This window comes from Gekko japonicus, unplaced genomic scaffold (genome assembly GCF_001447785.1).
Source record: "Gekko japonicus isolate JY-2015 unplaced genomic scaffold, Gekko_japonicus_V1.1 scaffold203, whole genome shotgun sequence".
NCBI classification, from domain to species: Eukaryota; Metazoa; Chordata; class Lepidosauria; order Squamata; family Gekkonidae; genus Gekko; species Gekko japonicus.
Window position 1 is genome coordinate 356,122 of NW_015170280.1, and position 14,038 is coordinate 370,159.

The window sequence follows — 14,038 nt, forward strand, 5'->3', positions numbered from 1 at the left end:
GTCAGGCCAGTGGCCCATCCAGTCCAACACTGTGTCACACAGTGGCCCAAACCCAGGTGCCATCAGGAGGTCCACCAGCAGGACCAGAATTCCAGAAGCCCTCCCAGTGTTGCCCCCCAAGCACCAAGAATACAGAGTATCACCCTGGAGGAAATGGCTACTTTGGAGAGCGGACTCCCTTGCATTAGATTCCATGTATAGAAATATTGATTTCTAAAAGCTCCTGCCTTCCCCTGGAATGTCTTCTGATACCACGCTGTGCTGTATTTCCTGTTGAGGCCAAGTGGTAACTTACTTGAAATGTTGTGTAAGCTTGTGCCTGGAGTGACGATATATACTTCATGGATTTTGAATTGAGTTGTTCTATGCTTTGTATTTGTATTCATTCTGTAATGATATAGTCTATAAGCGTATATTGACTCTGTTGTGATAGTTAGTGTAATCCTCAAATGTATGCATGTCCTGAGGTGTAGCTTAGATGAAAATTGAGGTATCTACCCCGAATGTCCATCTTTAAGGGGGAGGGTGTATAGAAATATTGATTTCTAAAGGCCTCTGCCTTCCCCTGGATTGTCTTCTTCTCCTGCTGCGCTCTCTGCTGCTCTGTGTTCTAAGCACCTGAACTGTTGTCCTGAGATGTGGTCTGTGGGAGAACAAAGGACTGCTTTTGTGAGCTGAGCATGTTCTTGGAAGGATGGAATTCTTGTTCCTCAAAATCCCTTGATGCTACCTGGAGTATTACAATGGACAATCTTGCACTCTTGGATGCTTCCTGACGTGGTAAATATGAATTACTGTTTAGTTAAGGCACACTGCCTTAGGTTCGTTATTTTGAAATCCTTCTAGTCTATGCTAAGTCCTCTACTGAATAAACTTATTCTGGTTTATAATTTGTCTGTATTGTTGTAACTGGATTCTAAGGCTAGACTCCTGTGCCTTATGCTCAACCTATAAGCTACCTCTGTGTAAGATTAATTGTGCGTCTCTGGATAGAGGTGCTAGTGTGTACAACCCAGATGCCAACTGAGATTGTGGATCTCTAATCTCAGGCTGGCGAGGGATTTAGAGATCCTGGTGGCAAAGTGCTCTGAAATCCAGAAAGGATAGCATACTCTCTGGGTGGTTGTTAAATGTATTGAAAAGTATGACCCCCCCCCCCCAATCTCTGCGCCTGACTGGACTCGGAAATGTGGAGGGGGATGAGGAAATGGGCTGGGGGGGAGAGAGAGAGACTATCATTATGGGATCCTTCTCGCCTAAGGAATGTCCATCCCCTCTTCTAGCTCTCCCTCCAAGAGTTTTCCCCACCACTAGAGCTATCCCTTCCCAATGCAAGGCAAACAGCTGCAAGCAAAAAAACCTCAACCCAGCCTCAAAGTCCCCTTGGGTTAAATAAAAAAAAAAAAGTCCCCTTGGGAAAGAGGCAGCAGCACCACTGCACACTGCACCTTACTGGGGGCTTGATAGCATCTGTGACGGAATTAAAGGATAGTGGACAGCAGCAGGTAAATAAAGAAGCTGCTGAGTCACATGATTGAGAAGGGAGGGGCCTTTTGGCTTGGAATTCTCAGTGAGTGATAGATAACTGTGAACAACTGACAGTTGGGAGGTGACAGTTGGGAAAGGGAGTTGGAAGAGAAGTTAGCAGAGAGCGGTCAGCTAACTGGATAGCTCTGAGGTGGAACAAAACCTCTGTGGCTCTCTGGAAACAGCCTGATATCAGTTTGAGTAGAAAACTGTGGCTGAATAAAACTCTGCACTGGTACCCTCTAATATAAAGAGGAGAGTGAACAGAGAGTGAACAGTATAAGACCTCAGTGGTCACAAACACCAGATACATTGCTCCAAAGGAACTTGGAGAGGTGGCTAAAGAAAGGGCTAAGGGTTTGGAGGAGTCTGGAAAGCTGGAAAGGTGCCCAGTTAGACCCAAAGGGTCCAGACAGATAAAGACCAAAGGGCAGCCACAAAACAGTTACTGGAGAGTGGGATCATAAGTGTGTTTAGTGTACTGAATAACATATGTGTAAAACTGAGAGTGATAAGCCTACAGTCTACGTGAAGGCAAAGTAAAAAGTTATATTCTACAAGGAAACAAAATATCCTTTGTAAATATATCCCATCTCCCTGTTGGGTTTTCTGAGAAATAAAGAAGCTTAGTGTTTGACTTTTACAAATACTGGTGCTTGACTTACTGGTGAAAGAATTATACTGGGCAGTTGTCCTCCATACATCCATAAGTTATATACCAAGCCCCCCCCGAAGAGACTAACGTTTATAGTGACCTGGTCAGATACAGTATAGTGAGAACCAACGTTCCCTCTAAGCGGTGGAGTCTTGTGAGCAAAAATCTTCCTTTGTGAGCTACCGGCATTAAAGTTGTGAGCAAGCGATTTGGCTATTGCACAAATTAGCCTGCTCTAGAGCCCTCCTTCCTGCGCTAAGACAAAAAAGTGTGAGCTGGAGGCTAAAAAACTGTGAGCTGGCTCACAGTAACTCAGCTTAGAGGGAACACTGGTGAGAACTGATCAGTCACATCATAAGTAAAAATACTTTAAATCCAGTACAACTATAAGCCTATACAGGCAGTGACACCACAGCTCGGTCACCCCAATGGCCTGGGAGAGGGTGTGGGGTGTTATAGCATCCTTCAGACTGCTCAGCAGACGGCACTTTCCCTTCCCTTCTCCCCCCTCCCCCCAGATTGGGATGCTGCATGGGGGAGCCCGCTCCCCATGGCCATGCTGGTCCGAACTGGGTGGGAATTGGTGGGAAAGGGGGAAGAGCACCACAGCAGCATTCAACCAGCGACCAATACCTTGAATAAACCTTTGTTGGTCTTAAAGGTGCTCCTGGACTCTAAATTTGTTCTCATCTTAGAGGGAACACTGTAGGTAACCCTCGTTCTCAAGGCTGTTTCGGAGAGGTGTTTCGGCAATCCAGCCGGCCGGGGATGCGGCTGCTGGGCTAGGAGGAAGAAGAGCCTTTGCCGTTTGCAACCAACCAGGTGGGGGCAGAAAGGCAGCCCTTCAAGGAGCGAGGCCGGCTCCCCGTCCTCCCCCAGGCTCGCGGAGCCTGTCCTCCTCACCAGGCCTGCCCAGCTCTGCCGCACATGGGAACCACGGGGCCATGCTCTCCCGGCAGGCCACTCAGTCCCTGCCCCCAGCAAAGCATGCGGGCTACAAGGTCCAGCATCCTCCGCAGCAGCGGTCCCCTGGCACTCTCCCTCCCTCCCTCCCTCTGCCCAGTCTGGCAGCCGGAGGGAGGGGACCAGGAGGAGGAGGAGGCACTGAGCCAGGACGGCCAGGCATAGCCGGGGTGACTGCCCCCAAACTGGTTAAAAAAAGGTTTTTTAAAAAGTTTTTAAAAACCTTCCGCTTTCAAAGTGGGGAGGGGGATGTGGGTTTTTTTTTTTTTGCAAGCATCGCAAGCCCTGGGGAAGGCTGAGTCCTCCCTGGAAAATTTCAGGGATGGCTCCCGCCTCCAAGCCCCCACGTACTCTACGCCTATGGTCGGAGCAGTATCTAGAAGCCCCAAGTTTGAATCCTTATTTGTGCCATGGAAACTTGCTGGGTGATCTTGGGCCAGTCACACACTCTCAGCCTAACCAACCTCACAGGGTTGTTGTGAGGATACAATGGAGGAGAGGAGAATGACATAAGCCTCTTTGGGTCACCATTGGGGAGAAAGGTGGAATATAAATGAATTAAATAAATAAAGAGGGCAGAACCATGCTTAATTGTCTTCAAGCACAGAGAAGCTGTGTTGCATAGTGACCACAGTGGCAACTCAGAATCTTGTAGACCCAGGTTCAAATCCCTGGTCTTGTCAAGAAGCTCACTGAGTGGCATTGGGCCAGTCTCTTATGCTTTCTCAACCTAGCCCTACCTTACAGGGTTGTTGTGCAGACAAAACGGAAGAAGGGATAACTATGTTATAAGCTGCTTTGAGTCTCCCACTGTGGAGAGAAGCAGGATATAAATATCTACATAAACACAAATGACGGCCACTACAAATGCAGGATCATTGTGCATTTTACATGCCTTTGTGTTTTTCCAGGCTCAAAGCGCACCCGTTTGCTAATGCACTGTGCACTCAACTACACATGCTCTCCATCCTTTTAAGCCGCCCTGCCACAGAAGTGAAATCTGCACAAGAATCCAATGCTAATCAGAGTCCTCTGGAGCAAAACACCCAATGCAGCTGGCCACAGACAGGTGCCAACAGCTGAAGCTGACTTTGGATGAGGCTCTCTGTGCCCCATGAGGGGCCCTCTGGAATGCTCCCTGAGTGTCCTGGAGGGATTAAAAAAGATGTCCTCCAAAAAGTGTGAGGACTTATGGGCATCTTGTATTCATGACAGTTGCTGAGGAGCCTCCAAGAACAATCACAGCTCCTGTTAGGGGAGGGTATTGCAGCTCAGTGGTAAGCATATGCTTAGCATGCTGAAGGTCCCCAGTTCAATCCATCCAATTAAAGGATACAGCAGCAGGTGATGTGAATGGAAGATTTGTCTTCACTTACTGTGAAGCTTCCTTCTCAGTGGTTGGGGAGTGGGGCAGTCCTTGACTCCTTACTCCTGGGATTTAGCTCCTCCTCTCTGCAGGCAGGGCCGGCAAAACTTTGATCCCGGAGGGGAGGGGCTTGTCCTCTGGTTCTCCAGTCGTTCACCAAGCCAAGCTTCTCCCAAAAACCTGCACAATACTGAACAAAAACCCACACACACTTCCCCCCCATTGGGTACCGTGTGCTACCACCAAAACTTCTTATTTAAACCACCAAACTTTTATTTATCAACTGAGGAATTTAACCAACACACATACTTTTTTTTTAACAGAACCCCCAGCAAAGAGCAAGGTAACTCCAGAGGCAGGCCACCGGTACCATCCCCTAATAATCACCGGACGTTGTACCCTCAAAACAAGGGTGGGTAGGACTGCCCCACTCCCGGACCACCAAGAAGGAAGCTTCACGGCAAGTGAAGACAAATCTTCCGTTCTCTGGTGGTCCTGGGAGTGGGGCAGTCCTTGACTCCTTACTTTTGGGACATAAAAGAGCAGTACTCCCCAGGGTGGGTCTGACAGCTTCCAGTTCTTACAGGGCATGCTGAAGAACTACCAAACGTGGCCTCTGTTGAAGCCATATTATCGATTCGGTAGTGTTTGGTAAAGGAATGGGTAGATTTCCAAGTGGCTGCCTTGCAAATGATTTCTAGGGATGGGAACACCCGATACACCGCCGACATGGACGCCCCCTGTAAAGAGTGGGCAGTGATCCCCTTGGGTGGCACCAGACCCTGTGCATTATAGGCCTCAATACCCCCCTGATCCATCTACTTAAGGTGGATGTAGAAATACCGTTACCTAAAGCCGACTTCCTAAATGACACAAACAGTGACTCATTTTGCCTCCACCCTTTGGTCCTGTCCAGGTAATGCTATGCATGTCCAGGAGATGCCAGACCTTTTCCTTCTCGTGTTTGGGGTCCTGGCAAAAGGAAGGAAGCACAATGTCCTCCGACCTATGAAAGGTCAAGTTCACTTTAGGTATAAATGCCGGGTCCGGGTGAAGTACCACCCTATTATTATGAAAGGTACAAAGCTCCCTGTTAATGGACAGTGCCTTTAGCTCTGAGACCTAACGTGCAGAGGTAATCCCCACCAGGAAAACCATCTTAAAGGTAAATTCTTTTAACAGGCAAGAGGCCATTGGTTCAAAAGGTTCCTTACACAGGGCTCTCAACACTGTATTCAGATTCCACGTGGGAAACCTATGGACCTGAGGTGGGTTAATAAGGGAAGTACCCCTCAAGAACAGGCCTTTCAACAGACCCTGTTGTAGGAAGGCTAGAATATCCCCAACCTGGGTCTTTAGTGGGTCAGACCCCCTATCTTTACACCAGGAATGGATCACCTGCCATGTCCTATTATAGACTCTATTTGTAGACCACTTTCTGGAGGCTAACAGTGTGGTAACCACCCTGTTACCATGGCTTCTAGTTGCTGCCTTTTAATCTCCAAGCTGTTAGTTTCAACATGTCTGGTCTTGGGTGTGCTGTCGCGCCCTGCGTCAATAGGTCCCATCTTAGTGGAAGATGCCACAGGTCCCTTATAGAGAACCTCAACAGATCTTGGAACCACGCCCTCCTTGGCCAGAAGGGTGCAATTAGGATCAACTCTGCTTTCTGATCTATCATGATCTGAATCATCTTTGGAATGAGCAGGAAGGGTGGAAAGGCATATAGTAGGACCCTTGGCCATGTTAGACTCAGAGCGTCCATTCCTATTGCTTCCAGATTTCTTGATTTTGACATAAACTTTCTTATTTGGCGGTTTTGTTGTGTTGCGAAGGGATCCACCTCTGCTTTCTCGAACTTCTTGCTTATCTGTTGAAACACTTCCCTGTGCAACATCCACTCTGACTGATCCACCATCTGTCAACTCAGCCAGTCCACCAAGATATTCTCCCGACTGGCTACATGGACAGCCTTCAGCGACAGAACATGTGATTCTTCCCATTCCATCACCCGCGTCGCTTCCTGGTGTAGCCTCTTGAAGCGTGTGCTTCCCTTTTTGTTGATGTAAGCCTTCGCCATCATATTGTCCGCCTGAATTAGAACATGATGGCCTGCTAATTGTCTCTGGAAGTGGACTAATGCTAACTTTATTGCTCTCAGTTCCAGGAAATTGATGTTCCCGGCCATTTCCTTCACTGACCAGGTTCCCTGTGCCATGTTTCCTAAAGTGTGTGCTCCCCAACCAAACAGGCTTGCATCTGTGGTAACCACCATTCTCTTGGGGTCCCTGAGTGGCATCCCCTCGGCAAAATGGGTAGAGTCCAGCCACCACTGCAGTTCTTGTCTCACAGATTATGGTAATTCCACTTTCTGGACCCTCTTGTGTGCTATCTCCTCCTGGTACTGAATAAGAAATCTTTGTAAAGGGAGTGTGTGGAACCTAGCCCATGGTACTACATCCTGGCATGTAACCAACATCCCCAGGAGACAAGCCAGGGACATAACCTCTGTTCTTGTTGAGTTCAGAACCTGATTCACCAACTGTAGGATTTTCTGTTGCCTTTCCTGAGACAGGAAAACCCTGTCCTTCGCTGAATGTATCAATACCCCCAGATGGGCTATTGATTGAGTTGGTTCCAAGGCACTCTTCTCCACGTTTATCACAAAACCATGGTTCTTGAGCCACCTGCATTGTCAGAGCTAGATGTTGACGCGCCTGATTATAAAAGATTGCCTTTATCAGGATGTCATCAATATATGGGAACAGTGACACTCCCTTCATCCTCAAGAAAGCTATTAGCGTCACCCAGGGGTCATTTCCTAGAAAAAGAGGTGCAGGCGCTCATTAGCATAACTCATTTGCATAGCTTATTTGCATATGCCACACCCCCTGACATCACTGGAAGTGTGTCAGAAGGCAGCACCCACTGCTCAGGCTCCACTGGACTGTTTTGGATTGCTAGCTATGGGGGGGGGTCCCACACAGATCTGCCCTCACAGAGGAGGGAGATTGTTTTGGATTGCTATCTATCTGTTTTGGATTGCTATCAAGGGGGGGCTCTGCAACTTACCTGGCTGCTTCTTGCTCCTCGTGGCCCGGGGCTGCTGGGAGCAGGGGGCGGGGCTTGTTGCATGTGCCCGCCCCCTGGGCTCTTTACTGCCGGAGCTCCGCTCCTGTGCGCTCCTGCAGGAAACGACCCCTGGCGTCACCAGAACTTTGGTGAAGACCCTCAGAGATGATTTCAGGCCAAATGGGAGGGCTCAATATTGAAAATGTCTTCCATGATACGCAAAGTAGAGAAACTTGTGATGGGTTTCCCGGATCAGGATGTGCAAGTAGGCCTCTGAAAGGTCTATGGAGACCATGAAGTCCCCTGGTTGAATGGATGTGAGGATAGATCGCAGTGTTTCCATCTTGAGTTTTCTTGTCTTTATATATTTATTCAGCCACTTGAGATCTAGTATGACTGACATCCCCATTCTTCTTGGGTACCATGAAGAAGACAGAGTATGCTCCTTGTGACTTCTCCCAGTCTGGGACCCTTTCTATGGCCCCAATGTCGAGGAGATATTGGATAGCCTTCTTGAGTAGGTTATGTTTGTCTATTGAGCGATTCTTTGGCAGTTCCAGAAAATGACGAGGTGGGGAGGTTTTGAATTCCAGGGAATAGCCGTGGGTCACCATCTCCAGGACCCATTTGTCCTTGACTGACTGGTGCCACTGATGTGAAAACTGCTGAAGACAGCCCCCCCACTCCTCTTGTGATTAAACTCTTGGCATAGTCATGCCGAGGTTCCCTTCTTGGGACCCTTTGGATTCTGTGTGCGTGCATGTGTGCCTCTTGTCTCTCTGCCTGGTTCTTCTCCCAGTGCCAAAATAGCAGGAACTGAAGCTCTTCCCTTACCCTTGAAGGGGTGTGAGCCGGTGAGCTCTCCTAACTTCAAAGGCTCCACTCTGCTGAAAGTTGCCAAACATGTGTGAGCCATTTCTTTCAGGCATGTCAGGCTCTCTTCTTGAGATGCTAATCTCTCCTAGTGCTCTGGCCTTTCTGGCTCCCCCCTCAAAGTTTGTAACCCTCTAAGGTCACTTCAACATTAACTATTATTTGAAGCATGGAGGGTACAACCAACTCCAGGCCTGTTTCTTCATATGAATGTAACTGGAGGAAGGCCCAGATTTAGACTCACCCTTGCAGAAGACCACAAAAGATATCGGTAAACAAGAACTTCTACTAATTCTCTTGCCTGCATGCAGCAAGTTCACCCTTTACAGCTCACAAAGAACCAGTTTTTCTAGGACTTCCTCCTCTGTTTCAGCCTGGCTGCTGCCCCTCAAGGAAGCAAAGCAGAAGAACATCTGGGGTGCCCTCAGCCCTGGCCTCAACACATGGGCTCCTCCTTGGGGAAGCTGCACAGAAAGCGTGTGCCAAAGTCACAAAAGAAGGCCTCAAACACTCCCACAGGACACACTTTTTGCATGAAGACAGTCCAGCCCAGTTCCCCAAAAAAGAGAAGGGAAGGAGTCCCCCCCCCCCCCCCCACAGCAAAGGAAGAAAATATTTGTCAGAGGGAAGCTAGAAGGGAGTCCAAGGTCACAGCAGTGTCCTGGTGTGGATGTTTGCCCCCTCCCCATCTCATTTCTTATTATTTATTTATTTGATTTGTTTATACCCTGCCTTTCTCCCCAATGGGAACCCAAAGCAGCTTCCATCCTTCTCCCCTAATCCATTTTATCCTCACAAAAACCCTGTGAGGTAGGCTAGGCTGACACAGTGTGACTGGCCCCAGGTCACCCGGGGATCTTCCATGGCACAAATCGGGATTCAGACTTGGGTCTTCCAGATACTAGTCTGACACTCTTAACCGCTACACCACACTGGCTCAGTGATTCTGGAACTACAGGAAAAAAGAATATGAGATAAATGTGGCTTCTATCAGATCACTTTCAATTCTCCGAGTGAAAGCACTTCTCCTCCTCCAGCCAAAGAACATGGACACCACTGTTGCCTCAGGTGCTATTGTAGAGAATGGACACATTTCTTTCAGCCAGTGCTGACTGGACTCAAATAGGTTTTGTGATACTTTGAAATGCTGCAAACCCCCTCAAAACCTGCTGGAGAGGAAGACATGCATGCACGCTGCTAGCCACAGCCCCCCTGAAGACCCCCCTCCCTCCTCCATAGTCCATGATGTTCACCAAGCAAGTACTGACCAGGGACTGGAGGATGGCATGGTTGGTGGCATTCATGCAGGAATCCAGAGGGAAAGCACAGTCTCCTTGGCAGTAGAAGGCCGAGTAGCCTTGGGGGGCAATCACCCAGTTCTGAAAGGACAAGACACAGGAGCTTCAGCAGACTCAGGCCCCTTCCTTACACCAGGCAGCTTCAGCTTACCAACTCACGAGGAGAGAGGCCCATGCTGGAAGAAGAAGAAGAAGAATGTGCCACTGAATCGCAACCGACTCACGGCAGCCCCAATGACGGGGTGTACAAGGCAGGAGGATGAGCAGAGGTGGTTTGCCATTGCCTGCCTCTGCATAGCAACCCTGGAGCTCCTTGGTGGTCTCCCATCCAAGTACTGACCTGTGTTCCCTCTAAGCTGAGTTGGTGTGAGCTAGCTCAGTTTTTTAGCCTCCGGCTCACACATTTTTGTCTCAGCTCAGGAAAGATGGCTCCAGAGCAAACTAATTTATGCAGCAGCCAAATCGCTCCCTCACAACTTTAATGCCAGTAGCTCACAAAGTAGAATTCTTGCTCACAAGACTCCACAGCTTAGAGGGAGCCTTGGTACTGACCATGGCTGACCCTGCTTAGCTTCCAAACTCTAACAGGACTGGTCAAGACTGGGCTATTAGGCTGCTACTAATCAAGTGCTGTCAAGTCAGAACCGTGGAGTGTTCAAGGCAGGAGATGAGCAGAGTTGGCCTGCGATTCCACATTGCAACCCTCGATTTCCTTGGTGTTCTCCCATCCAAGTGCTGACCATGGCTGACCCTGCTTAGCTCCGGAACCCTGAGGAGACCAGGCCACCAGCTCATGAAACGAGGCTCACACCAGGGAGCTATGAAAACTACCCTTCCTGCATTTTTGAGTCTATCAGTTCATGTTTCCCTTTCAAACAAGTGATTAAAAACATTCTAAATAATTGGGATTCTTTAACTACAAGTGGCCCAAATTCCTACGCACTGTTTTCCCAATCTGAAAGGGATCCATGTCATCCACTGGGAACCTGTCATGCTGGGGTTCCGATCAGAATCTGGTCTCCATGCAAAAAACCCTGGGCCTCTCATCTAGCATGGCCTTCATGCAGAGATGGAGCAGGCAGCCTCCTCTGCTGATGGCGTTACTTTGAACCTAAGAGGAGTTTCTAATTAAATTAAATTTACTGCTTGTGGTGCATCATTTTGGAACGGCATCATTTTGGAATTGCTGCTTTAACATCTGCCAAGCAACCGGAATTAATATATTGCACATGAATCTGCCTTGAGCTTTTGGGAGAAAGAGAGAGAGACCCAAGAGGAAAAGGGAAACTTTGGATTCTTGCTTTTCCATTTTCCCGGTGATTAATGCAACTGCTGAAGAAAGAAGAGCACCTCTTCAAAAATTACCAGCCATCCAAGGTCTTGAAAGCTGACGTACAACTCCTGTCTCCTGCACACGTGTTTCCCTTCAGAAGGATGAACGTCATCTGGGGTGGGAGGAAGGGTTAAAGAGCAGTGTCAAAGGATGGACAGCTTGACCGCAGGCTGCTGGCTTTGCAAGGGGAAATGCCTAGTCAGTCCGCTACGGTGAGGTTTCTTTGCCACAGGCAAGGAGGAATGACAGTTCTCAGTGAGTCTGCAGCCCCAGTTTCTGCCAACAGTTCTGCCAGTACATACAGGAGAATACAGTACATACAGGAGAATACAGCTTTCTGGGAAGAGTACCCCTTGAGGACACAATCTGCTCTCCTTGCCAGCTAAACTGATCAGTTCTTAATACATTTGTGCTTGGGTACTTCAGGCCAGCTTGTACTGAGCAGCTGCATGTACCGTGCATCTGCTTAGCACAGGTCGTGCTTGCAGAAGGGGAGGGACCTCATTGGGCATATAAAGCCACAGAATCCACCCTCCAGAGCAGCTGTATTCTCCCAGGGGAACTGATAGTCTGGAGATCAGTTGTTATACCTGGAGATCTCCAGGTCTCACCTGGAAGTTAGCAACCCTAATCTAGCACCAAGGGTTACAAACATGCTAATGGCCCTTTCTGAGTTCACAAAGAGACAAGAGAACAGCAGGCCCATAGCTACAGTGGGACATTTTGGGGCCTGCCCCCCCCCCCGACTTCTTGCCAAGGCTCCCTGACTTCCATTCAGACCCCAGGTCCTCCGGCTCTGTGGGCCACCCAGAGGACTCCCGATTCTCTGGGCCACCTGGAGGACTCCCCACTGCCACCCCTTCCCCAAGCGTGGTTCGCTTCCCTGCACAGGCAGGCAGAGTGTGAATGCTGCAAAAGAGAGTTTTTAAAATTGTTATTTTTTATTTTGTGATGTCAGTGCCCCCTGACTTATTTAAAGGCCCCCCAAATTACAAAATCCTGGCAACGGGCCTGGAGAGCAGTAGCCAAGGGCAACTCCTGAGAGGATGCCAAACTGGTTCAACAAATGACTTGGAGAAACACTTCCTTTCTACTCCAGGGCCAAGCTAGACTGCCCCAATAAAGGTACCTGCTTCTTACCGAATGATCCTGGAAGCCTATTCGCGTGTGGGAAGCTGTTGGTCCTCTTGTGCTGCTTCTTCCTTGGCTGCCTGACAGCTCGGGGGAGCCTGGCTGGGCTCTGGCTTGCCCGGAAGAATGTCACCACGAAGGGCTGCTTGGAGCGTGGCCCATGGCGACCCAAGAGGCCTGCCAATCCAGGATCGATGCTCTGCCCTACAAAATCCAAAAACCGAACCCTTTCCACTATGTTAATACTGCTGTGTGTCACATTAATGGGTGTGGCTGATCTGTCTGGGGGTCAGGGTCTAGGTAGGGTTGCCAGCTCCTGGCTGGTAAATTCCTGGATATTTGGAGTGGAGCCTGGGGATGGTGGGGTTTGGGGATAAGAGGGACCACAGCAGTGTATAATGTCACAGAGCCCACCTTCCAAAGCAGCCATTTTCTCCAAGGGAACCGATCTCTGTCATCTGAACATCAGTTGTAATTCCAGATCTCCAGGCCCCACCTGGAGGGTGGCAACATTAAGTGTTCCACTATTAAGGCCATGGATCCCCAAAGAGAAAGGACCAGATATTTTAATGTTTGTCTTCTATAAATGTACCAATTTAGCTCCCCCCCCCCCCCGCAGCTCTTCCCAGGACCAACCGCCTAACTGCAAAGAACTATGCGGGGGATGGATTGCAGCACCAAGTCAAATCTCAATTTGCTTCTCTATCAGAAAGCAAGTCTTGATATTCTACAGATTTCCGGTTTGAAATGTATCATATTGCAGCACACAAGGATATTTAACATGAATAAATGAATGAATGATGTTTATTTGCGGTCAAAGACCATTTATCAAAATAATACATGTTTGTTAAATACAAGCAAATTAGCTTTCAGCTCAAAAATAAAAACATAACCTTAAAATCATTAAAATGTTAAAAGGAGAAAAGTTTAACAGTCCATTATATCAAAATAATTATAAGATGTTTAAAACTAAACTACTTTTGAGTCATACAAAAGGTAAATGAGGATTCTACTTGATCTGCTTCTTATTGTGAAATTTTACCAGTTGCCAGCAGAATTCTGCTATTTGTCTGGAGATCTGCTGATTTCCCTCTATCAAAAGTCTCTCTAGATCAGCACTATCTGCATCAAGTGATGATCTATCCAAGAGGGGGGTAATAAGCTTATCCCTATAAACCTGATGAAAAGGACAGCGAAAGAACATGTGGAACATCGATTCCACTTCTCCCATAGAGCATGGGAAGCACCTGTCTTCATATGTTATCTTTCTATATTTTCCTTCTAAAACCTTAGAGGGAACAGCCGCACAAAAAGCCAGGGTAAGAGCTCTTCTATAGGGTGGCACATCCAGATAAGTCAGGTATTTAGCCATTTTCATTACATATCTGGAGTCATTATGGACCAGAAAAGAAGGAGCTCAATTTAAATCCCCTTGGCGCTCTAGATCACAAATCCTTTGTTTTATTATACTTCTCGTCTGTATGTTGTTTTGCGTCAATAAATCCTCAGGCGAGAGTCCCATCCTTATACTAATACCCAAGTTGCCCCCTCTGTGCGGATATCTATATCTGCACTTTGGGGGCACTTGGGGGGCAGGGGGAGGTTTGTGCACATGTGGGGCAGTCCCCACATGTGCACAAAAATAAAAAAAGTTAAAAAAAATTGGGGGGATGTTTAAATCCCCCCGAAAGTGCAAGAGCGTCTCCTGCGCGTGCGCAGGAGACGCTCTGCGAACGCTGCCACCGGCTGGGTGGGGGGGGAGGGGGGGGGGCCGGGCGGGGAGGAGAGGCCTCACCGCCGCCGCCTTCTCCCCGGAGCCA

At 48.5% G+C, this 14,038-nt stretch overlaps 1 protein-coding gene across 1 annotated transcript in view; it reads right to left on the bottom strand.

Moving 5' to 3' along the window:
- LOC107115951 (bone morphogenetic protein 8B-like) overlaps window positions 1-14,038 on the bottom strand; it is a 77,957-nt gene that overhangs the window by 4,279 nt on the left and 59,640 nt on the right. The window contains exons 4-6 of the mRNA XM_015417753.1: window positions 12,228-12,422; window positions 11,120-11,199; window positions 9,725-9,835 (exon numbers count right to left, since the gene is read on the bottom strand). Of these exons, the coding sequence (XP_015273239.1) occupies window positions 9,725-9,835; window positions 11,120-11,199; window positions 12,228-12,422 (386 nt within the window). The remainder of the gene's footprint in view (window positions 1-9,724; window positions 9,836-11,119; window positions 11,200-12,227; window positions 12,423-14,038) is intronic.